The sequence below is a fragment of the Pelophylax lessonae genome, assembly GCF_965119305.1.
Source record: "Pelophylax lessonae genome assembly, chromosome: 2".
NCBI lineage: Eukaryota > Metazoa > Chordata > Amphibia > Anura > Ranidae > Pelophylax > Pelophylax lessonae.
In genome coordinates, this window is record NC_138769.1 from 117896953 (window position 1) to 117920830 (window position 23878).

The 23878-nt window shown below is 43.1% G+C and overlaps 1 protein-coding gene across 4 annotated transcripts in view; it reads right to left on the minus strand.

The window, feature by feature from the left end:
• SPECC1 (sperm antigen with calponin homology and coiled-coil domains 1) overlaps window positions 1-23878 on the minus strand; it is a 689067-nt gene that overhangs the window by 13331 nt on the left and 651858 nt on the right. For all 4 annotated transcript variants that reach the window (XM_082247576.1, XM_082247577.1, XM_082247575.1 and 1 more), the window contains one exon: window positions 12893-13009. In XM_082247576.1, coding sequence (XP_082103702.1) covers window positions 12893-13009 — 117 coding nt within the window. The remainder of the gene's footprint in view (window positions 1-12892; window positions 13010-23878) is intronic.

The following is a 23878-nucleotide window of genomic DNA, read 5'->3' on the forward strand; positions in this document are numbered from 1 at the left end:
TTTTGAAGTCGCACCGACTTCAAAGTAGTTCCTGCACTACTTTGTCACGATTTTAATGCGTTTTGAGGTATATAGCCATAGCCATTGCTTTCATAATCGCGTCGCAAAATCGTGGTAAAATCGCATCGCATAAGTGTGAAAGGGGCCTTAAGGTGATAACAATGATGCGGCTAAGTAGCCATTTAGCCTCCCTGCATTACAGGCTATAACAGGACTATTGCCAGATATCCTTGGAACCTTGGCTTGGGGACCTATGGTCCTGTTGTTTAAGCCATATGTTTAAGGTTAGGTGGGGTGGTTTGTTTGCATTAAACCCTTGGTTCGCATTGCACATATTTGAGTCTTTCTTTTTTTATGTTTTGGTGTTTTCTTGTTGCAGCATGGGGGAGTTTCATGCTCACTTTTCTTGGCTAACCGCCCTCATAGTTATGAGCTATATACATTTAGGATATCTTTTACGTTTGTGTAGGAGTTTTGTCAAATCGGTCCCTGGCAAGCCATTACCTGGAACAGGAATTGCTACTGTGACATGGGCCTAGGGGCCAGAACCTCTGTCAGCTTTAAAAAAATAAATCAAAAACTAAGTTGTATGTATCCACAGTAGATGCCTGTCAACTCAGATGCTAATTGTTCCTTATTCTAGGGACAATAACTTTTGTTTTATTGAAAAGTTTTTTCCTAAACTAAGCAGCTGTAAATTAGAATTGAATGTTTATTATTGCACTACAATTTTTTTATATTATAGATAACAAAATATATACAGTACATGGTGTTGCTAAATTCAATTTTTTCTCATATAAAACAAATAAAAAATGCAATACCTGAAGTTCAAATTAGTAATAAACAGTACTATTTAAAACAAGAGAAAAATTTAAAATACAAAATAAAAAGTTATAATGAAATGTTACCATCTGCTTTTCAACTCATTCAATTTTCCCTTGTTAGAGGTAGCACACTTCCAACACAAAGGCTTTGAAGGTTATCTATACTGTAGATGAGCAAATACACAAGCATCTACTTACATTCCTCCAGTTAACTAAACCACCTGTATATTTTATTTATTGGCTCAAAGGGGTACTATAAATAATCTTAAATCTGAATCTACAACGCGCAGTGTACGCATCCAGAAAATGGAAAATATTACCTCTAAAGCACACATCCCTGAGGGCAAATATTGTGTTTCATTTCCATTAAGCATTTAATCACACTGGTACCAGCCTGGGGGCAGCATTTTATTAAAAAATAAAAAGGTGTCTCGACGTTTGGTCAGAGATGGCATAAAAAGCCCTTCCCAATTTATTGTTAAACAGCTGCTTTGTTTCTTTACATTTGAGTAAAATCTATTTTCTATTTTTTTGTTTTCTTTATGTGAAATCTGTGCAAGAAGATAGGTACAGTATTACATGAACAAACTTTGATGGAAATTTTAAGAATACTTTATAAGTAAATACTTTATGAATTATAAGAAAATTTTGATGGAAATGATGAGAATATGCTAAGGTCAGTAATCGATAAACTTATAAAACATTATAAAGAAACTGTTTTAAAAATGCAATCATAATTAACAGAATCTAAAATACATTTTTTAATTCAGTCACTACAACTATACATTGCTCAATGTTCTTAAACAAAATAGGGAAAATAAAACACAATTTGGAGGTGCTTTTTTTTTCAGTTTTACCAATGATTCTTCAGAGACAGCATTTTACATACGTCAATGGTCTAAATTTATGTCAAACCTACTGTATATATAAATTGTCCAACACCCCACTACTGTTAATCTGCCCATTCACTCCCAACTAAAGGTACTGGCTTAACCAACAGTTTATCATCTGCTTAAAGCATAAACCATAAAGGGCAGAGAGCATGCCACACTCTGAAGTAAATGTCGCTCGCACAAGTTTATTAATGCACCCGATGCACAGGCAAACTACCTGAACCTATGTCCACTAATGCGTTTTACTTAGTGATCTCATTTGTAGTCTCTACGAATAAGCTCATTGCTTGACTGAAATGAATTAGAGGGGGAGCAATGCACTATGAGTGCACTTATCCTTTACAGTTCACCTATATGCTAATGTTAATAAAACTGTTAGCAAAACTGTTAACAAAACTGTTGTTAACAGTTTTGCAGGTACAGATAAATGAGGGCTAATAAAAGGGCTAAAAAAGTACTCTTCCTTGAGAAAATACTGGTCCAGACTTCCTCCAGTGCTGCTCTTGTGATCAAAGGCTGAAGCAAACCTGTTGAAGGCGAGAACAGACTGGTAGAGTCTGGTGAAGTATTATCTCCCATAAATGTAAAGATTTTAGTCACTGGTATTTATCTATTTTAGGAAGTTTGTTAAAAATGCTGCAAGGCCATTGATTATGAGGTTTCTGCCATTAAAGCTAGTGGAAGTAATTTGCAGGCTGTTCCTTCAAATAGTAGCTCCATTTAAATACTGAACCACCTATTCAGCACAGGCCACATGACCCATTTTTTGGCATTTTAATAAAACATTTTTTAAGGTGGGACAGAGTTGCCTTCTCCTGGGTGATACAATGACAGGAAGGTGTGTGGTGTACGGGGAGGAGGAGGGGCTGAGCTCACACACTGGGCGGTCACCATTCTTCAATAATCACACATTTCTACTGATTGTTAACACATGTGACCACTCTGCTTTATTTCATGGCCTCTGACCATTCATCCCAAACTCTGCAGATGGGAACAGCCCAGATGTGACCAGCAGGGGGCACTTTATGTCAGGGGAGGAAGAGGGTGCAGAGTATTGGGGGTGGAGGGACAGAGTGAGAGGTAATTGGGTACAGAGAGAGCATATTGGGGAATGAGGTGTAATAGGAGGGGCAGGGGTGTAAAGTTTTGTATTGGTGTAATGGGGTGCAGAGAAGTGAGGTAATGGGGGTGAAAAGTGTTGTATTGGGGGTTCAGAGTGTTGGGGTATTGGAGATACAGAGAGGTGGACTAATGGGGATGCAGAGTGTTGGAGATGCAGAGAGGTGGAGTAATGGGGGTGCAGAGAGGTGGAGTAATGGGGGTGAAAAGTGTTGTATTGGGGATGCAGGGGGTTCTGAGTGTTGGGGTATTGGAGATGCAGAGAGGTGGAGTAATGGGGGTGCAGAGTATTGGAAATGCACAGGTGTGGAGTAATGGGGTCGCTGAGTATTGGAGATGCAGAGAGGTGGAGTAATGGGGGTGCAGAGAGGTGGAGATGCAGAGAGGTAGAGTAATAGGGATGCAGGGAGGTGGAGTAATGGGGGTGCAGAGTGTTGGAGATGCAGAGAGGTGGAGTAATGGGGGTGCAGAGTATTGGAATAGCAGAGAGGTGGAGTAATGGAGGTGCAGAGTGTTGGAGATGCAGAGAGGTGGAGTAATGGGGGTGCAGAGTGTTGGAGATGCAGAGAGGTGGAGTAATGGGGGTGCTGAGTGTTGGAGAAGCGGAAAGGTGGAGTAATGGGGGTGCAGAGTGTTGGAGATGCAAAGCGCTGGAGTAATGGGGGTGCAGAGACCCCCATTACTCCACCTCTCTGCTATTCAAATACTCTGCACCCCCATTACTCCACCATTCCGCTTCTCCAACACTCTGCACCCCCATTACTTCACCTCTCTGCACCCCAATTACTCCACCTCCCTGCATCCCTATTACTCTACCTCTCTGCATCTCCACCTCTCTGCATCTCTAACACTCTGCACCCCCATTACTCCACCACTCTGCATCGCCCTTACTCCACCTCTCTGCTATTCCATTACTCTGCCCCCCCCCCCCATTACTCCACCTCTCTGCATCTCCAACACTCTGCACCCCCATTACTCCACCTCTCTGTATCTCCAACACTCTGCACCCCCATTACTCCACCTCTCTGCACCCCCATTACTCCACCTCTCTGCATCTCCAACACTCTGCACCCCCATTACTCCACCTCTCTGTATCTCCAACACTCTGCACCCCCATTACTCCACCTCTCTGCATCTCCAACACTCTGCTCCCCCATTACTCCACCTCTCTGTATCTCCAATACCCCAACACTCTGAACCCCCAATACAACACTTTTTTTTACTACATCACAGTTTGTTTACTACATCAAAAAAAAATTAGAAAAGTGACATTTTTCACATTATTCTTCTTTAACATTTCTAAAGAATAAATACGATAAGATAGAAATCAACTGCATGGTTGTCCACTTTTTTTGTACTGGAACAAGTCTGTTTTTACAGATGTTTGACCACATATATTCTAGCGGCCGTTAATTTAACGGGCTTAATGTCTAGTTTGTTATAACACAGCAGGGGTACAATAAATTAGCAAAGATTCTTTATTGCACCCTGGTACATTTCATCCTGAGTATATAATGTTTAACGTTTATCTGCTGGCCTTTTAGTTTTTTTCATTACATGTATACAATTTTCATTTTACAAACTACCATTTCTTATGAGGTGCTTTCATGATTTGTCTGAACCTCAGCTTATACCTAGCAAGGGATGTTAGCTGCATCGTTGTAACATTAGCTGATTACTTCCAATTCCTGGATACTATAAGCTTGTTAGAAGCACTGAGTTCACTAACAGATTTTTAAAGGTATTTTATTTATGCTTTTTGTTTTCTTGTTTTTTGCATTACAAAACAATATATTTATAGCTAAACTTTGAAGCAATCAGCTTCAGTTTGAAAATATTTATTACATACAGTATCTCACAAAAGTGAGTACACCCCTCACATTTTTGTAAATATTTTATTATATCTTTTCATGTGACAACACTGAAGAAATTACACTTTGCTACAATGTAAAGTAGTGGGTGTACAGCTTGTATAACAGTGTAAATTTGCTGTCCCCTCAAAATAACTCAACACACAGCCATTAATGTCCAAACTGCTGGCAACAAAAGTGAGTACACCCCTAAGTGAAATGTCCAAATTCGGCCCAATTAGCCATTTTTCCTCCCCAGTGTCATGTGACTCGTTAGTGTTACAAGGTCTCAGGTGTGAATGGGGAGCAGGTGTGTTAATGTGTTAACAGGTGTGTTAGCTCTACGTCGGATGCAAGAGAGTGGTTGTACCGGGATGATGCCTGCAGCTAGAGGCATCATCCCGGTACCATTTTTTAGAGCCGGCGGTCTGCTTTCAGGCAGTAATGGCCGATGTGGCACGGGAGCCGCTCGATCGTTACCCCAGCAAGCGAGAGAGGACGCCCCCCCTCCCGCCGCCCTCCACAGCTCTGCCCAGGTCTCCTGTCCCACCGGGAGACCCGATCAACCAGCCGGCACCATGAATGCCAACATGTACTGTGACATACTGAAGCAGAGCATGATCCCCTCCCTTTCGAAGACTGGGCCGCAGGGCAGTATTCCAACATGATAACGACCCCAAACACACCTCCAAGATGACCACTGCCTTGCTATAGAAGCTGAGGGTAAAGTTGATAGACTGGCCAAGCAATTTTCCAGACCTAAACCCTATTGAGCATCTGTGGGGCATCCTCAAATGGAAGGTGGAGGAGCGCAAGGTCTCTAACATTCACCAGCTCCGTGATGTCGTCATGCAGGAGTGGAAGAGGTCTTCAGTGGCAACCTGTAAACTTTGGTGAACTCCATGCCCAAGAGGGTTAAGGCAGTGCTGGAATATAAGGGTGGCCGCTCAAAATATTGACACTGTGGGCCCAATTTCGACATTTTCACTTAGGGGTGTACTCACTTTAGTTGCCAGCATTTTAGACATTAATGGCTGTGTGTTGAGTTGTTTTGAGGGAACAGAAAATTTACACTGTTTTACAAGCTGTACACTCACTACTTTACATTGCAGCAAAGTGTCATTTCTTTAGTGTTTTCACATAAAAAGATACAATAAAATATTTACAAAAATGTGAGGGGTGTACTAACTTTTATGAGATACTGTACACTCACACATACCCTCCCAAAATATGCATACATTAATGAGGTTAAAAAAATAAAGCCTATGTAGAAAGACTTAGTACAAGACATTGCACAAAGTAAACCAGGACTTATACCAAGTTTTTAACTGTTGTTATCCATGGCTTTAAAATGTTTTTAAACTTATCTGGACACACCCTACTAATGTAAAGTTGTTTGTACTTAGGTAAAGTGTCATTGAATATATTAAAGATTCATGGACTTTTAAGGAAATTTACTTTTTTTATTCTATATTATATTTATTATTTTATTTGTATTAATTGATTCTCTTATGCATGCACTGGAGGATATAAGTATGGTTATTTATTTTTTTTATCTACTAATGTGCTTACAGGTTTTTTCACTTAAGGCTAGGTTTTTTCCAAGGTTTTTTGTTTGCAAGTGGGTGATACAGAAATAGAGTAAGTCGAGTTAGTATCATATAGATTAATATCCTTATAAATATCCATGAGGTATGTTGCTGACATAATACAATATGTGTGTTCATGGGCGTCCGCAGAACTTTTTTCAGGGGGGGGCATCATTTTAAGGTCACCCATGCCCCACCCCTTTTCAAAAATGACATGAAAGGGAGGGGCTTAGTCATTATACTTATTTTGAGTATTTATTTTTAAAGCGCAAACAGCAGCATTAATTTTTAAAGCATTTATTTTAACCTAAAAAAAAAAATTATCCTGGTCCCTTAAAGCATGTTGTACAGCACAGTGCTTTATTGTGTAATTTGGCCCCTTCTATCACCTAAAATACCTGGCTGATCCTGCCTGACTATGTCCTCCCCTCTGTAAACTGACCACTGTATACCATGGCTGCTGAGCCCTGACACTGTGGTCAGTTTACATGCCCCCGTCATCCGCAGGCAGGGCCGGACTGGCCTAGCGGGATAGCGGGAAATTTCCCGCTAGGCCGCCGGCCCTGGGGCCGCTTGGGGCTGTGGCTGCAGCGGTGCCCAAGACCGATCCTGGGCGAGTGCACAGCGGGTGCGCCGCGAGCTGAGGCAGAGGGGAGGGACGCCAAAGTTCTCCCCTCCCACCTCCTCCTCTAAAGTGCCCGGTGGCTGGAGGCTGGAGCTGAGCTGAGTGTGTGTGACAGCCCAGCGAGCACACTCCCTCCTCCCCTTTAGGGACAGGAGAGCAGAGGGGAATACAACTTCCTCCTCCTCCCGCCCCTGTTTCTCGTGTCTCAGCCTGGCCGGCCCCGCCCACTCTCCTATGCTCGGCAGTCGGCATGCAGCTGTGCCTGCCAAAGAGAAGGAGGATGTGTGGAAGGAGGATGTGTGGGCGGGAAATATGAAAAATAGCCTGCTACACATTCCCAGCTGTGTCAATGATCAGCTACCAGATTCCCAGGTGAGCGATCTCTGCTCTGTGATCACTGAAGTGAGCTGTCCCTATCTCCCTCCCTTCTCTCCCCTCTCTGTCTCCCTCCCCTTCTCAGTTCCTCCAGCAGCTTCCCAAACTTCACTTTTCAGCACTTAGGCAGCCAATAATGACCGTACCATGATCCATTGTTCTTTATGCAGCAGCCAGCAGCAGATGTCAGTGGAAATGTGTCTGCTAAAACCCACCAGCATCCAATCTGGTCCAATCTGCTAAAAACAGACGGATGGGGATCCATTCCCCATCCATCCAGCGGATCGGATCAGATGTCAGACAGATGGAAATGGACAGTCGGCCCATTTCCATCTGACTGCCCCACAGAGAATAGCAGGCTGTGTCTATGTCCACTCTGCATAGTGGGGTGGACATGGACCTGTCATCCACCTGCTCAGTGAGGATCAGTGGAGGGATCCCCGCTGAGCAGGCAGATCCGCTGGATGGTGTCTGCCCAATCTGAAAGGGGGGCCTTAGATTGAATGAAAATAAAAAATTCCCCCATCTACACATTCCAAGTGGATGGGGGAATCCTCCCACTGTGGACCAGTGGCAGAACTACCAGGATAACAAAAGTCGCATATGCGACTGGTGTTCCGTTATCATTGGGGTTCCCAGCCTCCTCTTGCTGTCCTATCCCTGCTATTGAGCAGCGCTGGTCTCTAAATCCATGGCTGCGGCAGCAGCAGAGTTGGACACACTGCTGGGTACTTTATGGGGCTGATGAGTGCATGTGCAGGAGGGCCAGCACACATGGCTGCTGAACTTATGGTTGATATGTGTGATTGTACTCTTGATGCTAATAAATACTGTGTTTAGTAGATCCAACTGGGAGAATCACCTGGATCACATCCCGATTGACATGTCAATAGAGAAGGCTTTGCAACATTACTGCTGCTAGATGACAGGCGGGGTCTCAGTTGTCTACAACCAATAGTGCAAGCTCTCCCCCGCATGCACCCATCAGCCCCATAATGTAACCAGCACCTGGGTCCTAATAGACTGCCACCACTGGCGTAGAGACAGAAGCCAGACCAGCATTGCCAAAAGCAGGAGCAAACAGCAAGAGAAGGCTGGGTACCTGGCAGTGGCGGAACGCCAGGTCCCGGTCACAAGTGCCACCTTTGCAATCTTGGTAGTTCTGCCACTGCACTGGACCCTCATGTGGAATTCCCTGGTGTGCTGGGGACATATCACTTGCTTTCTGCCACCGTAGACAGTAGGAAAGGGGCCCACAGCAGAACAGATCAGTGGGAAGGACTGATGGGGGAGGGGGCCCTTCAATGTTTCTTGCACCAGGGCCCTGTAAGTTCTAGTTACGTCCCTGATACAGTAAGAGGCATTACTGTGGCAGATGGTGAATTTGTAAGGAATTCTGGAACAAAGCCAAGTTTTCAGAGGGTGGACCTTTCTCTCTCACACCCCCCTCTCTTCTCAACCCCCCTTTCTCTCCCCACCTCTCCCTTACCCCCCCTCTCTCACCCCTCTCTCTCTCACCCCCATTTTTCTCTCACCTCCCCCCCCCTCTCTCTCTCACCAACTGTCTCTCATACCCCCCACTCTCTCATTTCCCTCCCTTTCTCTCACCCCCTCTCTCTTTCTCACCTCCCCCCTCTTATCCCCCCTCTCTCTCTCACCCCCCCATCTTTCTCTTACCTACCCTCTCTCTCACCCCTCTCTATCTTCCCCACCATCTCTTTTACCACCCTCTCTCTCTCACCTACCCTCTCTCCCACTTCCTCCTCATACCCCCCTCTCTCACCCCTCTCTCCCTCCCCCCTCTCTCACCCCCTCTTTTTCTCTCACTCCCTCTCACACCCTGGTCTCTTTTTCTCTCTCTTAATCCCCCTCTCTTACCCCCCCTCTCTCCCACACACCCCTCTCTCTTTCTCCCCCACCCTCTTCTATCCCCCTCTTTTTCTCTCACTCCCTATATCCCTCTCTCTCTTACCACCCTCTCTCTCCCCCCCTTACACCCTTCTCTCTCCCCCTTCCCTTTTCTCTCTGTCTCTTATCCCTCACTCTCTCACCCGCTCTCTATTTTTCTCTCACCCCCTCTCCCTCTCTTACCCCCTCTATCTAATACCCCCCACCCCCTCTTTCTCTCACCCCCCCTAACTTTCACACACCACCTCTCTCTTACCCCCTTCTCTCTCACCCCCTCTCTCTCCCCCGCTTCCCCTTATTTACTCTCTCACCCTCTTTGTTTCTCACTCCCATCTTCCTCTCTCCCCTTTCCCCATTATACTCCTACTTTCCTATCTCCCCCATCTCTCCCTCCTATTCCTATCTCTCCTCCCTCTCTCCCTCCTCTCTTCAGCAGCCATCTTTAAACTGAAAGTGCCCAGCAGCTTCTATGAATATTAGCCTGGATATTCAATGCAAGCTATGCAGCAGTAGATATTTAAATGCCCCCTCTATGCAGCTGAGCTGCAATATGTAGGTGGGGCTTTGTGTGGGTGTGGCTTGAGTTTGGGCAGAGACACAGGGGCCCCACAATCTCCTATTGCCCAGGGGGCCCCATGAGCTGTCAGTCTGCCCCTGCACACAAGGCTTGGGTCTAAAATGTTCGGCGGCCACTGTAAAGTCCCTCCTTCTAGACCGTCTCCTGTGATAAATGGATTACTGATCCAATGCTGTGAAATTGAATCTGTGTAATGTGTATCATAGGAGCTGGTCTAGGATGCAGGACTTTGTTACAGTGGCTGATCCAGGCAATTCAAATCCAAGCTCCCTGACACCGCATGAGATTGCTAATGTGTGTGATCCAGGCACTGGTAAGGCTTCATTTGGTGGACACTGATAAGGCTATATTTGGTGGGCACTGGTCTCTGACCCTCTCTTGTATTTATGTCTGCAGTCTCTGACCATCTCTTGTATCATGTTTGCAGTCTCTGACCATCTCTTCTATCATGTCCTGAGTCTCTAACCATCTCTTGTATTTATGTCCGCAGTCTCTGACCATCTCTTGTATCATGTCTGCAGTCTCTGACCATCTCTTGTATTTATGTCTGCAGTCTCTGACCATCTCTTGTATCATGTCTGCCATCTCTGACCATCGCTTGTATTTATGTCTGCAGTCTCTGACCATCTCTTGTATCATGCCTGCAGTCTCTGACCATCTCTTGTATCATGTCTGCAGTCTCTGACCATCTCTTGTATTTATGTCTGCAGTCTCTGACCATCTCCTGTATGTCTGTGGTCTCTGACCATCTCTTGTATCATGTCTGCAGTCTCTGACCATCTCTTTGTATCATGTCTGCAGTCTCTGACCATCTCTTGTATCATGTCTGCAGTCTCTGACCATCTCTTGTATCATGTGTGCAGACAGTCTCTGACCATCTCTTGTATCATGTGTGCAGACAGTCTCTGTCCATCTCTTGTATCATGTCTGCAGTCTCTGACCATCTCTTGTATCATGTCTGCAGTCTCTGACCATCTCTTGTATCAGGTCTGCAGTCTCTGACCATCTCTTGTATCAGGTCTGCAGTCTATGACCCTCTCTTGTATCATGTCTGCAGTCTATGATCATGTCTGCAGTCTATGACCATCTCTTGTCTTTAATAATTTCTGTATTTTTTGAGGGGGAGTCTGGAGAGGAGTCAAGAGTTGGAGTGCCGCCAGGATGGGGGCCATAGGAGAAGTCAGACATATGTGGACTGTGGAGAGGAGACTATAGGATAAAACCGGAGCCACCAAGCTGGAGCCGACTGACTAAGCCCTGCACAGTACACCTGAGAGGAGGTCAGGGACAGCCCCGCAGGCCAGTCTGGGGGGGGTCAGTGATGTAAGGGGGGAGTAAATACAGTGTTGTAAGAGGGCATTGATATAAAGGCCCCCCTTATATCAGTAACCCCCTCTCCCACATTCCCAGAGTTCCTGGGGTCCCCCTTGATGATTGCTCCACTTTTACCACTTATAACCAGAATTTTCTCAATAATGCTATGGGGCTGGTATTAAATTATTTCCAGGGCTGGTTTTTATTCCCAGTCCGGCCCTGTCTGCAGGCCTCCTGTCGTCCTCTGTCCTCTCTCCTCACTCTCTCCCTGCCTGTCTTGCTTCTGTGTCAGTGCCCGATCCCCCCTCCCCTCCTGCTGCTGTAGTTTAATTTAAAGTTTCATATCCTGTCTATAGTCCATTATTCCTGTATGCCCCTTTGTCTGTGTTTTATAAAAATAAGCCATTCTTTACAAGTTTTCAGAGCACCACTCGCTGCTCACGTGACCTGCCGCCTCTCCTCCCTCCCCTCCCGACTGACATCAGTGAGGAATCCTTGGCCCTGCCCGCTGCAGGCAACTGTCAGATGGGAAGAGGAGAGAGCCGGCGGGTCGCTCTGAAAACTGGTAAAGAACGGCTCATTTTTTGAAAACACATACACACAGGCACACAGGATTATTAAACAGACTGGACAGGATGGTATAAAGTGGCTTAACAACCATTTGAAAGGGGAAGTTGAGATTCCAGGGGGGGGCATTTGCCCCCCCCCCCCTTGCCCCTACCTGCAGACGCCCATGTGTGTGTTGTGCTATATTAAAGTGAATCATAAAAAGTTCCAGTGTTGAAACATATGAAAAATTGTGAACAAATAAACATAAACAACAAAAATGTGAAGTCCAATGATGGGACAACCAATTGATGAAAAAATCAGAGAGAAGAATCTTGCATTCACTGTTTTAGAAGTGGAGTCTCTTCACCACGTGAAACACCATTACCACTAACCATGGTCAACCATAGAAGACAAACAGCAATTGTTTTCAATCAGCCACGGGACACTTCTGGTAAACTAGCCTCAGGCCGTCCATAATGATGGTATTGAACCTTACACATACAGACATCAAATCCTCACTTGGCCATCAGAGAAAATGCACAACACACATATAGTATTATTGTAGTAATTTTTGTGAAAAATAGCTCACATTAATGTTGCAGCTGTCCTGATACACATTTGGTAAAAAAAATTCACGAGCGCAGTATTGTTCTATATGTTTATTTTTGCTGACAGTCATTGAAAATAAAGAAGCTGCTTTGATGAGTAGCAAAACATCTCTAACATTACAGAACAGATCTAGATGAATGTGACTAAACACTATAGGCCAACTATCTTTTCATGCGACTGCAGCGGAAGACCGTCCCAACCCAATTATACATTTAGCACAACAGGGTGAGTAAAGCCGCTGAACTGTGTAATGCACTTGTTAAATACTTGCAATGCAGTAACTGATCAGGAAGGACGTATCTCTTCTCTCAGCAATAGAGGAGTTATACTTTAAACCCATCGCAGATCTGCCTCAGAAGCTTTTGAAATAGACTGCCATTCTCTGATAGGCCATACACTTACTCAGAGACAGCGATACAATTAGCAGTTTTAGTGCCTGGGAAGTAAGAAACCCTGAATGGAAAGCTGGTTTCTAAGATAGGTGTTTTGCTTTGTCAGATGCCCTTTAAGCAAAGCCAAACATGATGGACACATGTCTTTTGAACCTATGCAACAGTAATAATGTAATAAAACTCTGACTGTGGGAATAACTGTATGATTTATATTTTCATAACATGATAAATGACAATGGCTGAATTGTTCTCATTGCAGAGTAAGTACCTTGTCTTGGCTGTTGAGCTCATGGTATGGTATATGAGCTGGCAGATATGTGTGAAGAAGGGCACAAAAGGCCAGGCCGTCACTCCAACTGCTGCTGAAGTTTGTTATATCGATATTCTGTGAAAACACAAAAGCCTGGTAATTAACAACGTGTCCACAAAGCACAGGAGGCCAAAGAAGCATTTTTCTCTGGGCAGCTTTAACAACTGTTTTGTTGCAATGTCAATGCTTAAAGTCTAATGAACAATTAATTACTGAAGTTGGCTAAGCCAAGCCATTCACAGCTTCCTGTATTTGCAGTTATTGGAATAAAGCCATGTTTTCTTTTTTAATACATTATGAGCTCCTGCCAACATACAATTCAACTGGACTGATGACACAACCTCAGTGCAGAATCAACTCGGATCTAAATTATCAGGCCAACTGGAAAACATTTATCATTGTAAACATCTCACAGGTTAGTGGTTTGGGTTTTAATTGATTTGTAGAAACTAGAGTAAGGGAAACAAAATTATAGAAGTTTGATTAGTCCAACAATTGCTGTGTTTTTAGAAACTGGACCATAAACAGGACAACTGCAACCTAACTGGTTGATGTAGGTAATTCCTGTAATTTATTTCACTTTCCTAAATGTGCCTATCGCGGTTCAATTCTCCATTAGGGGAGTCACAGGGGTTCTTCCAGCCAACATATCACCTTCACCCCAAACTAGGATGTCTCCTTGTCAGGAGCTATGCTAACACATCATTTGGTTGAAAATATCATCTACTGCTCCATGTAGAATACATCCAGCTGTCAGTCATAAGAAGTGTGTATACATTATGTATTGGTTGAGTCAAACTGATCTGATTGATAAAGCAATATAATATTACCATATCTACTACCTAGAAAGCCTGAAATTAAAGTTTTATTTTAGAACATCCTCGAGTGATGATTAACTGCTGGCATTTTTTGTTCAACTTCACCTAATCTAAAATATGATGCCTCTCTGAATTAATTTTTACATTTTTTGGTAAAAAATCTATTTATTAAAATCACAAGCGGCTTACACTAAGGCTGCTTTCACACTGCTCTTTATATATGATATATTTTTTTAAGTGTTTCCATTGCATTTTCTGGTTGCCTGATTCCCAGCATGCACCTGTGAAACATGGAAATGCACCAAAAACACATTGCAGCGCAGTGGTATAAAGAGTCCCATAGGATTTGTTTTTTCAATTTCGGTTTATTATTTTATGCAAAACACATAACAAAAACACCTCACCACACAGGGCAGAAATAAACAATAGAAAAATGTCCTTGCGTTTTGCGTGTAATAGTTTTTAATGGAGTCGCACCAAAAACCAAGTGTTGCGTGTTTGATGTGTTTTGCGTTTTTTTTTTCCTCCTTTAAAAACACTGTATATAGTTGGTTGATAAGGAATGGGCCGGAAAGCCAGCTGCCACGTCCTTATCAACTGATGAGTCATGTAAAAATAAAATGTAAAAAAAAAAGAATTGACGGCTAAAAAATTCATGAAAAAACGGCGTGGGGTTGCCCCCCAGATCCATACCAAGCCGTTCGGGTCTGGTATTATTTGAAGGGAAACCTCACACCAAAAAAAAAAGACGTGGGGTCCCCCCCTTAAATCCATACCAGACCCTTTTCGGAGCGTGCAGTCTGGCAGATCAGGAAAGGAAGGAGATGAGTGAGCGTTCCCCTCGCCTTCTAAACCATATGGGGCCAAATAGCCCTCCCCACCCAAAAGCGCCTTGTCCCCATGTTGATGAGGGCAAGGGGCTCTTCCCCCTAACCCTGGGCTGTGGTTTTTAGGATCTGTGGGCAGGGGGCTTATTGGAATCTGGAAGCCCCCTTTCACAACCCCCCAGATAACACCACCCCCCCCCCCCTCCATGTGAATGAGTATGGACACTATGCTGTTTTTTTCAGAAATGTTTTAGCTGAAAATTCTTTTTTTTTTACATTCAGCTGTCAGTGGGGAAACCCGCTGATGACTCATTGGTTAAGGATGCAGCGACCAGCTTCCCCGTGTTCTGCCGAAAAACTCCAACTTGCCAAATTCGGGTCACTTCCGGTGTGTGTACACCAGGAATAATTGGAGATTTCGACCACTTGGTGTTTTCACGCAACACCGGCAGCCTATAAACTCTGGTAGATGCTATAATTAGTACAGATTGTTAGTCTGCCCGCTAGTTGTCGCTGCCTTGGAGGCAGCCATGTTTTTGGTTACTAGCGGGCGGACTTACAATCTGCACTAACTATAGCATCTACCGGAGTGTAAAGGCTACCGGTGTTCTGTGAAAACACAAAGTGGTCAAAATCTCCAATTATTCCTGGTGTACACTCACCAGAAGTAACGTCGTTGGAGATCTCTGCAAGTTGGGGTTTTACCCTGGTTTTTTTTTTACCAGTTTTTGCTGTGACTTGCGTTTTAAAGCTGCCTAACAACAAATGTGTCTAAAAAAAAACATGAAAAATGTAAAATGGCAGTAAAAAAACGCAAAAAGCACAGCAGAAACATTTAAAAGCAACATGCACAGGTGTGAATGGGGCCTTAGCAAGGTAAAGACGCATCAGTGTGAAAGGGCCCTAACTGAAAAAGCCGGCTTGAACAGTCACCAATACCAATACAGAAAAAACAAGATATTTGTAATCCACCCTTATGCAAAATGCATATATATAATACTGTCATATTTAGATACAGGAAAAGGCACACCAGGTGTCTCTCTTATTCTGAATGAACGTCATACGACGCATGATCGGTAAGCTCTGTCCATGTAGCGGCACAATCTGTCAACGGCTATATCCTTGGGACACAGCCGGTGACTGATCAGAGTACCGGCTCGCTTCTGGTACCATGTGACTGCCGTGACCAATTATAGCAGGTCACATGACAGTTGCAAACAATGGACGGCTTCCTTTCATGCCATCCATTGTGTACAATTGTCTTGCTAGCTGTGATTGGTCAATTTGATCACATGGTACAGACAGGGACAATCACTGCCCATCTGTACTATGATTAGCTTTGACCAATCATAGCTAATCACAACGCACAGACTGAATGATTCAGTTCCATTCAGGAAAATGCTAGCTTACAACAATGTAATTCACTGCTTAAAGCAAACAATGTGTAAAAAAAACCCCAAAAAATCCTGATCACTTCCCCAGAGTAGTACAATGTTACTACATTATATTGCCCTGGTTAAAGTGTGTTAACAAAAATAAATAAACCACACCAGATGTATGGCAACAGTGCAAAAAAATAAAACATTTTGAAAACCTTTTTTTTTTTTCTTTCTTCATATTCTAAAAAATTACATTGGACTGTCTACTTTCCAAAAAAAGGAAAGGGTCATTTGGGGGATATTTGTATTGTCCTTGCATTTTAGGGCCTCAAGCAATGAGATCAGTCCGTCAGTACATCAGGATTGATACATTTTCAGATAGATACCATAGTTTGTGAACTCTACAACTTTCTCACAGACTAAATAATATACACTGATTTGTGTTATGTTTCACCAAAGAAATGTAGCAGAATACATTTTGGGCTAAATTTATGAAGAACCGTTATTTATTTGCAACATTTTATAAGAGAAACAAAGAAAAACATGTTTTTTCCCTACGTTTTGCTTTTAATTTATTTAGCAAAAAATAAAAAACCAAGTGGTGATTAAATTCCACCAAAAGAAAGCTCTATTTGTGTGAACAAAATTATAAAAACGTATTTGGATACAGTGTTGCATTACTGCGCAATTGTCATTCAAAGTGAAACAGCAGTGAAACCTGAAATTTGGCTTAGGCAGGAAGGGGATAAAATTGCCCTGTACTGAAGTTATAAATTAGTCAAGCTGAAGTTAGAAGCTTATTTGCTAACATGCAAAGCTGCACCAGATTTTGCACTCTCTAGTTTTAGTAAATTAACCCCTATGTTTTTTAAGTATCGTTAGACATACATTCGACTGTAAAATAATTATGAAATGATCCAAGTATTTGTGTCAAATGCATTGCATTATGTTATCTCTCAGAAACTGTACAAAGAATAGGTAAAAAAAAAACAGCCTATGAGTATAGTAAATCAAAAACTTTAATGGTCGATTCAAACCAATCATAAGGGTCAAAAAACAAAAATGGAGGGTAGACTGAAAACAACCTGTCAAGCAATCAGCAGATCAGGATTTAAAGCAATTGTCCTTATAAGCAAATCTCAACTTTTATGTATTGTCATGGCCAAAAGTTTTTGAGAAATACACAAATTTTAATTTCCACAAAGTCTGCTGCCTCAGTTTTCATGATGGCAATTTTAATATACTCCAGAACGTTATGAAGAGTGATCAGATGAATTGCAATTAATTACAAAGTCTCCCTTTGCCATGAAAGAGAACCAAATCTCATAAAAAAAAAAATGTCCACTACATTTGTGAAGAAGGCTTCAGGGCGCCCAAGAAAGTCCAGCAAGCGCCAGGACCGTCTCCTACAGTTGATTCATTAGCAGGATCGGGGCATCACTAGTGCAGAGCTTGCTCAGGATTGGCAGCAGGCAGGTGTGAGTGCATCTGCACGCACAGTAAAGCGAAGACTTTTGGAGGATGGCCTGGTGTCAAGAAGAGCAGCAAAGAAGCTACTTCTCTCCAGGAAAATCATCAGGGACAGACTGATATTCTGCAAAAGGTACAGGGACTGGACTGCTGAGGACTGGGGTAAAGTCATTTTGTTCTGATGAACCCCCCTTTCCAATTTATTGGGGCATCCGGAAAAAAACTTGTCTGGAGAAGAAAAGGTAAGCGCTACAATTAGTCCTGTGTCATGACAACAGTGAAGCATCCTGAGATCAATCATGTGTGGGGTTGCTTCTCAGCAAAGGGAGTGAGCTCACTCACAATTTTGCCTAAAAACAGCCAAGATTAAAGAATAGTACAAAAACATCCTCCAAGAGCAATTTTTCCCAAACATCTAAGAGCAGTTTGGTAAGAACAATGCTTTTTCCAGCATGATGAAGCCGTAAGGCAAAAGTGGAAACTAAGTTGCTTGGGGAACAAAACATCAACATTTTTGGTCCATGGCCAGAAAACTCCCCAGACTTAATACCATTAAGAATTTGTGGTCAATCCTCAAGAGGCTGGTGAACCCCCCCCCCCCCCAAATTGTGACAAACTCCAAGCATTAATTATGCAAGAATGGGCTGCTATCATTCAGGATGTGGCCCAGAAATTGATTGACAGCATTCCAGGGTGAATTGCAAAGGTCTTGAAAAAAGAAGGGTCAGCACTTTTTTTTTTTAATTTTTTTGCATAAACCTGTAAAATGTAATTGTCAATAAAAGCCTTTGATACTTGTGAAATGCTTGTAATTATATTTCAGGATACCATAGTAACATCTGACAAAAAGATCTAAAAGCACTGAAGCAGCAGATTTTGTGAAAATGAATATTTGTGTCAGTTTCAAAAGATTTGGCCAGGGCTGTAGAAGTTAATCTGGACCTCCATCCTCTACTTCATCCAGAGAATCGCTGCAGGTCAGTATAATCACCTGCTTAACAGTAACAAAAAATCTGCCTAGATTTTTGAACCTACTATTTTTTCTAACATATGGCTTCTACCAAAGGCATATTAACATTGTGTTCTCACTTTGTAATCAAATTTTCAGTCTGAATTGACAAATTTGCATTACATCAGGCAGCTGAAGACCTCTCATAAGTATGCAAAATAAAATATATTTCCATAATTTCCTTTTTAGTTAACAGATAATTTGTAATGACTTTTCTTTCTTTAGATCATTGAAATGAACACTGTAAAGATATTTTAGTAAATTATTGCTAACTGGCAAATGTGTTCTGCATCTATATGCTCTAAAAAGGTCTATAGTGTAAAATATATAGCATGCATCTTCTACATAAAAGTCCTATTGCTCATGAAGGTAAGTCAGGAACTATGAGGGATTTTAGCAAACAAGAATAACCAGATATCCATAATGATCAGCTTTTCTCAATGTATTCCTAGCATTGGATTTTATCTCATCATTTTCAACTGATCCAGCCTAAATGAAATGAATTCCCAGGATGCCTGTGTCGATGCCAGAGTGATTATTGAAATAGCCCAGGTTCAGAGCAATGCATTCAGCTGCACATTTCTGTCTGAATCTTTTTGCCATCAGTTCAGGACCTGGTTTTATTACAGTCAGTAAACAACATGCAATATATTAAATGCCTTCATAAGTGCAAATGTCTTAATAGGTGCAAAAGAAGCAGAAAGAAACATATAGCCATGTTTAAAGTGGTTGTTAAGCCACTTCATAAACTACACACAATCTCCTCTGTTATAAAGTCTCCTATGCTGCAGTGTTTGTCCCTTGTAAAAAAATATGCCTATTTCTACCTGATTTCACAGCGCAAATCGGCGGTCACGTAACTCCTCGATCTGACAGCTCAATCTCCGACAGCTAGGGTGTGAGGGGCCGAGATTCTCCCACTGATGTCAGTAGGGAGGAGGGGAGGAGAGAGCCAAGACACCAGCTGGGGAGGAGGGAGCCTTGAGGTGTCATGTGACTGCCGATCTGCGCTGTGAAGTCAGGTAGAAAAAGGGATCTTTTTTACAAAGGACATACACAGCAGCATAGGAGGCTTGATAACAGAAGAAATTGTGTGTGTGGTGTAAAGGTATTTCAGCCACAGGAAGAGGGGGGGGGGGGGGAGGGCAGGTTTGGTAAAGGTTGACAGGCAGGGAGGGGAGAGGGAGAGGAGAACAGGGAGAACAGTGCAGGGCTGTAGATGACGGAGGCACGTACACTGACCACGGTGTCAGGGCTCAGCAGCCATGATACACCGTGGTCAGTGTACAGGGGGAGGGCAGAAACTGGCAGGATCAGGCAGGTATTTTAGGTGCTACAGGGGGCCAAATTACACAGCACAAGCACTGTACTGTAAAACATGCTTTAAAGGAGCAGGAACATTTTTTTTTTTTTTTTAGGGTAACAAACGCTTTAAGATCTATAGCAATTTTGAAGAGACAATTTAGAGCATTAAGAAATATCTGAACAGAACCATTCACATCAATCATCGCATGCAAAGAAACATAGAATCTAACGTCCTTTCAGTAACACACATTTGTGAAGCCAATTCTGAGCACCCAAGTACGCAAAGAAGTCCCATGGACAGAGCCGATGACAAGCCAGTACAACCAGGCCCTGTTGTACCGGGCACAGTGTCCTCAGCTCAGCAAGGGACCGGGGCAGTCTCTGAGACAATCAGTCAGGGTAGTCTTCGGGTAAAAGCCCACACCAGTGGCAGAGCTCCCAGCATATCCAAGTCCTGCCTGTCAAAATGATTGGTTGCTGGGCCCGTCTAACATCCTAGCAAACAATCAGGTGCATGGAGACCCCCGGCATTCAGAGGAGGAAGATGCCACTTCCTCCTCTTGAGCTGCTCTGCCTCCACCTATAGTGCTGTACTTCCCACTGACAAAGGAAGGGCTGGGAGTCGGAGGAGACCTGCAATCTGGACCGGGACACTGCTAATGTAAGTTAGCAGAGCTACTGCCATAGCTGCACACAGAGGAGATGGGAGGGGGCAGGGATCACACAGGCCTATTCTAGAGAGAGCGGGAGGACAGGCTTTCCCAGAGCTATTTAAACTGACTGTAACCACACCATCCACAGTACTTGTACTATGCCTGCAGTCTCTGACCGTCTTCTGTACTATGTCTGCAGTCTCTGACCGTCTTCTGTACTATGTCTGCAGTCTCTAACCGTCTTTTATACATTGGATGCAGTCTCTGACTATCTCCTGTATAATGGCTATAGTCTCTGACTGTCTCCTGTATAATGCCTGCAGTCTCTGACTGTCTTCTGTACAATGCCTGCAGTCTCTGACCATCTCCTGTAGCATGCCTGCAGTTTGTGACCGTCTCCTTTAGCATACCTGCAGTCTGTGATTGTCTCCTGTAGCATACCTGCAGTCTCTGTGGCAGGAGAGAGCCTGGGAGAGGGGGGTGACACAATGGTATACTGCACCAGGTGACACCAACCCTAGTGACGCCACTGCTCCTGCTCTGCTGCCCCTACTAGCAGGGTGTAATTGATGTTTTCTGGGACCCTCTCTGATTTCTGTGCTGGTGGGAATAGAAGGACTTTATCAATTTCGGGCGCATGTGCATTCCGGGCCCAATCCACATGGTGGCTCAACTTCAAGTCTCGGCTGCCTGGCACTGCCTAATTCCTTCCCTGGCAGAGTGACCTTCCTCTGCTCAGCTCTAAGTTGGGCCCAAGGCAGAGCGTAAGAGGCTGTAGCTGACAGTCTGAGTCCAGGAGCAGAGGGGAAACGGATCATGGCTTCTGCAGCACAGCTTAATTGGGAGTGAATATTATACTGCATTTCACTGCACACTGGCTGCACATATTTACTATGAATAGCAATATGGCATGGTGTAGTGATTGTACTGTGTTGCACTGCACTCTGTACATATTTACTATGCATGACATGGTGTCATGATAAACTATCACTTGAAAACAAACCTGTACCTTGTTTCAAGATGGGGTCTGGGGAGTTGACAGGTGCGGGGCCAGGGGTGGGGTTTAGGGTGGGGCTGAAGGGGGGGGGCTTGGGGTAGGCTGTACGGGGCCCATGATTTCTATCAGCGGCCCTGCCCATGGAAAATCTGGCCTTATTAACTATGAGCACCAGGTGCACAGTGCACTTGTATTTTCACATTTCCTACAGCTGTCAATACCACCTCACCGCAGTAAGAACCATTTATTTTGGTGGTAATCAATAATAAGCCAGCAAACAAAAAACTTTGTTAAGCATAGCTAACATTTGTTGAATTAGTCTCATCAATAAATCCATCTAACTCCAGCCATAGGTTAAGCATTAAGTGAGCACTGGCAATGCACCCTTTGATGCCCAAAGGGTATATCATTCATATACCAGTCATCAATTTTTTTTTTTTTTTTTACAGCAATGCATTGCTGTAAAAGTTGCAGAAAAAAAGTCCTGCATACTGCATTCGGAGTGCATTAAACTGTAGTTTTCATCAATCATTGCTGTATCAGGACTCGCCTCTCCTAGGCGATGTGTAAGGTGCCCACGGATAGGGGTTGGCGACACGTCTTTGCTCCTCCCCTGGCAAGCATATGCACCGTGTGCACCTTCCTTTGCTATATTTTTGAAAATTGTTCTTATATAGCACCTGAATATGTCTGTACACGGTAACTACGTGCCTGTCATCACAGTGTGCACTTTCGTACCTGACTGCTGCTGAATTTAACTGTTGACTTTTTCTGTTGACTGGAGTGACTTTGTTCTCGTCCTCCTACTGCCTTTTTGTACGGTGCTTTGTTCTCAATAAAAAAATTAAAAAAAAACTGTTTTCCATTTAATTCCATAAAAAGGGAATCTTTCAAAATCACAACACAATAGGGATGATTTACTAAAAATGGAGAGGGCAAAAACTGGCCCAGCTGTGCATAAAAACCAATCAGCAAGCTGAAGTTAGAAGCTGACTGGTTACCATGTACAACTTCACCAGATTTTTGAACTCTCAAGTTTTAGTATATCAACCCCAATGAATGCAAATGTAACACACTTTACGAAGTATGTGTAAGCTCCATTATTAAATAATCTCATATAATATTTAACACGATAATAACATTTCAAAAGTTTATTTTTTTTCTCAAATATATAATTTTAATTCCAATAAAACCTGGTGATCCTGTTATGATGGTTATTGTTTAAGCACATCCTGTTATAGGGTGACAACATTCTCCCTATACACATTCTCTTTTTCTCAATGGTTTTCCTGCACTGTCACCCTGTCACAGAGACCCCTGGTGGAGACTATGGGCCTGATTCATAGTACGGCGAATTGGCGTTTCGGCGTGATTTTGCGAAGCGGCGATTATTTAAGTCTGAAATTGGCATTCAAAGAACGGCGGGCGGAAAATAGCGCCTAGTGTGAGATTCATTAAGATGCAATATGGTCAGAGCGCGACTTAAAACCACGCCAGCTAAAAGCTCGACTAAAGTTTAGCCAAATTTTCCCCTGTACCCCCAAAAATCCCAAATCACTGTGGAAGGTGTGGAAGTCAATTTGGAGATGACTTGCGTTTAAAAAATCTCAAAAACTGACTTAGAAAGAGAGATATCTGCGAAAGTGTGGAAAGGTTAAACAGCTCCTCCAGCCGCGAGCTGCGAACTCGCGAATGTGCGCATGCGCAACGTCAAATTGGCTCAAAAAATTTCGCCAGCGCGATTTTGGGTCAATTTTTTTTGAATACCGCTTGCAAATCCGCTGTCTCGCCCATAGAAAATGGCAAAAACCGGCGGAATTGGAAAAACATGCACACTTCCAACAAGGGATCCTTTAGTAAACACCATCACATTCCATACACCTTTCCTGCTAACTCCGAAATCATAGCAGTCAAATCTACAGTGTTTATATAGAACCTCCACATTCTCTGAAAAAACCCACAAAATATTACATTGGGGAATTGGTCGTCAGATAGAAAAAAAATAGATGTAAAACATATTTCAAAGAAAGATTATTAGCATTTCACACATATCAAGGAAATGTCACAATTTTGACAATATTTTATGTGTTTCCAAAGAATGTTTTTAGAAATATATTGCAAATACTACCTTTTCTTCCATATGGGTATGGCCAAGTGTTACCATTTTACTACACATTTAACTGAAGGTATATATATATATATCCCTTATACTTGGCTAATTAGCAAAGTATGCCCAACAAACAAATAGAGCTTTAGCTCACAATATTGCTACATATTGACTTTATGGGGCATCTTTTGTATTTTGTTCATGTCTTTGGATTAAAAGTTTGCTGATACACATGCCTTTTTCAAACATGAACAAAATTAATGATGTCAACATTTGGAGGATTGGAGATATCCAAGTGTTGCCCATACAGAGGGCACCTTCCGGATTCGAACTTACAAACCTACAGCAGGAAGGCAGACTCCCTAATCATTGTGCTATT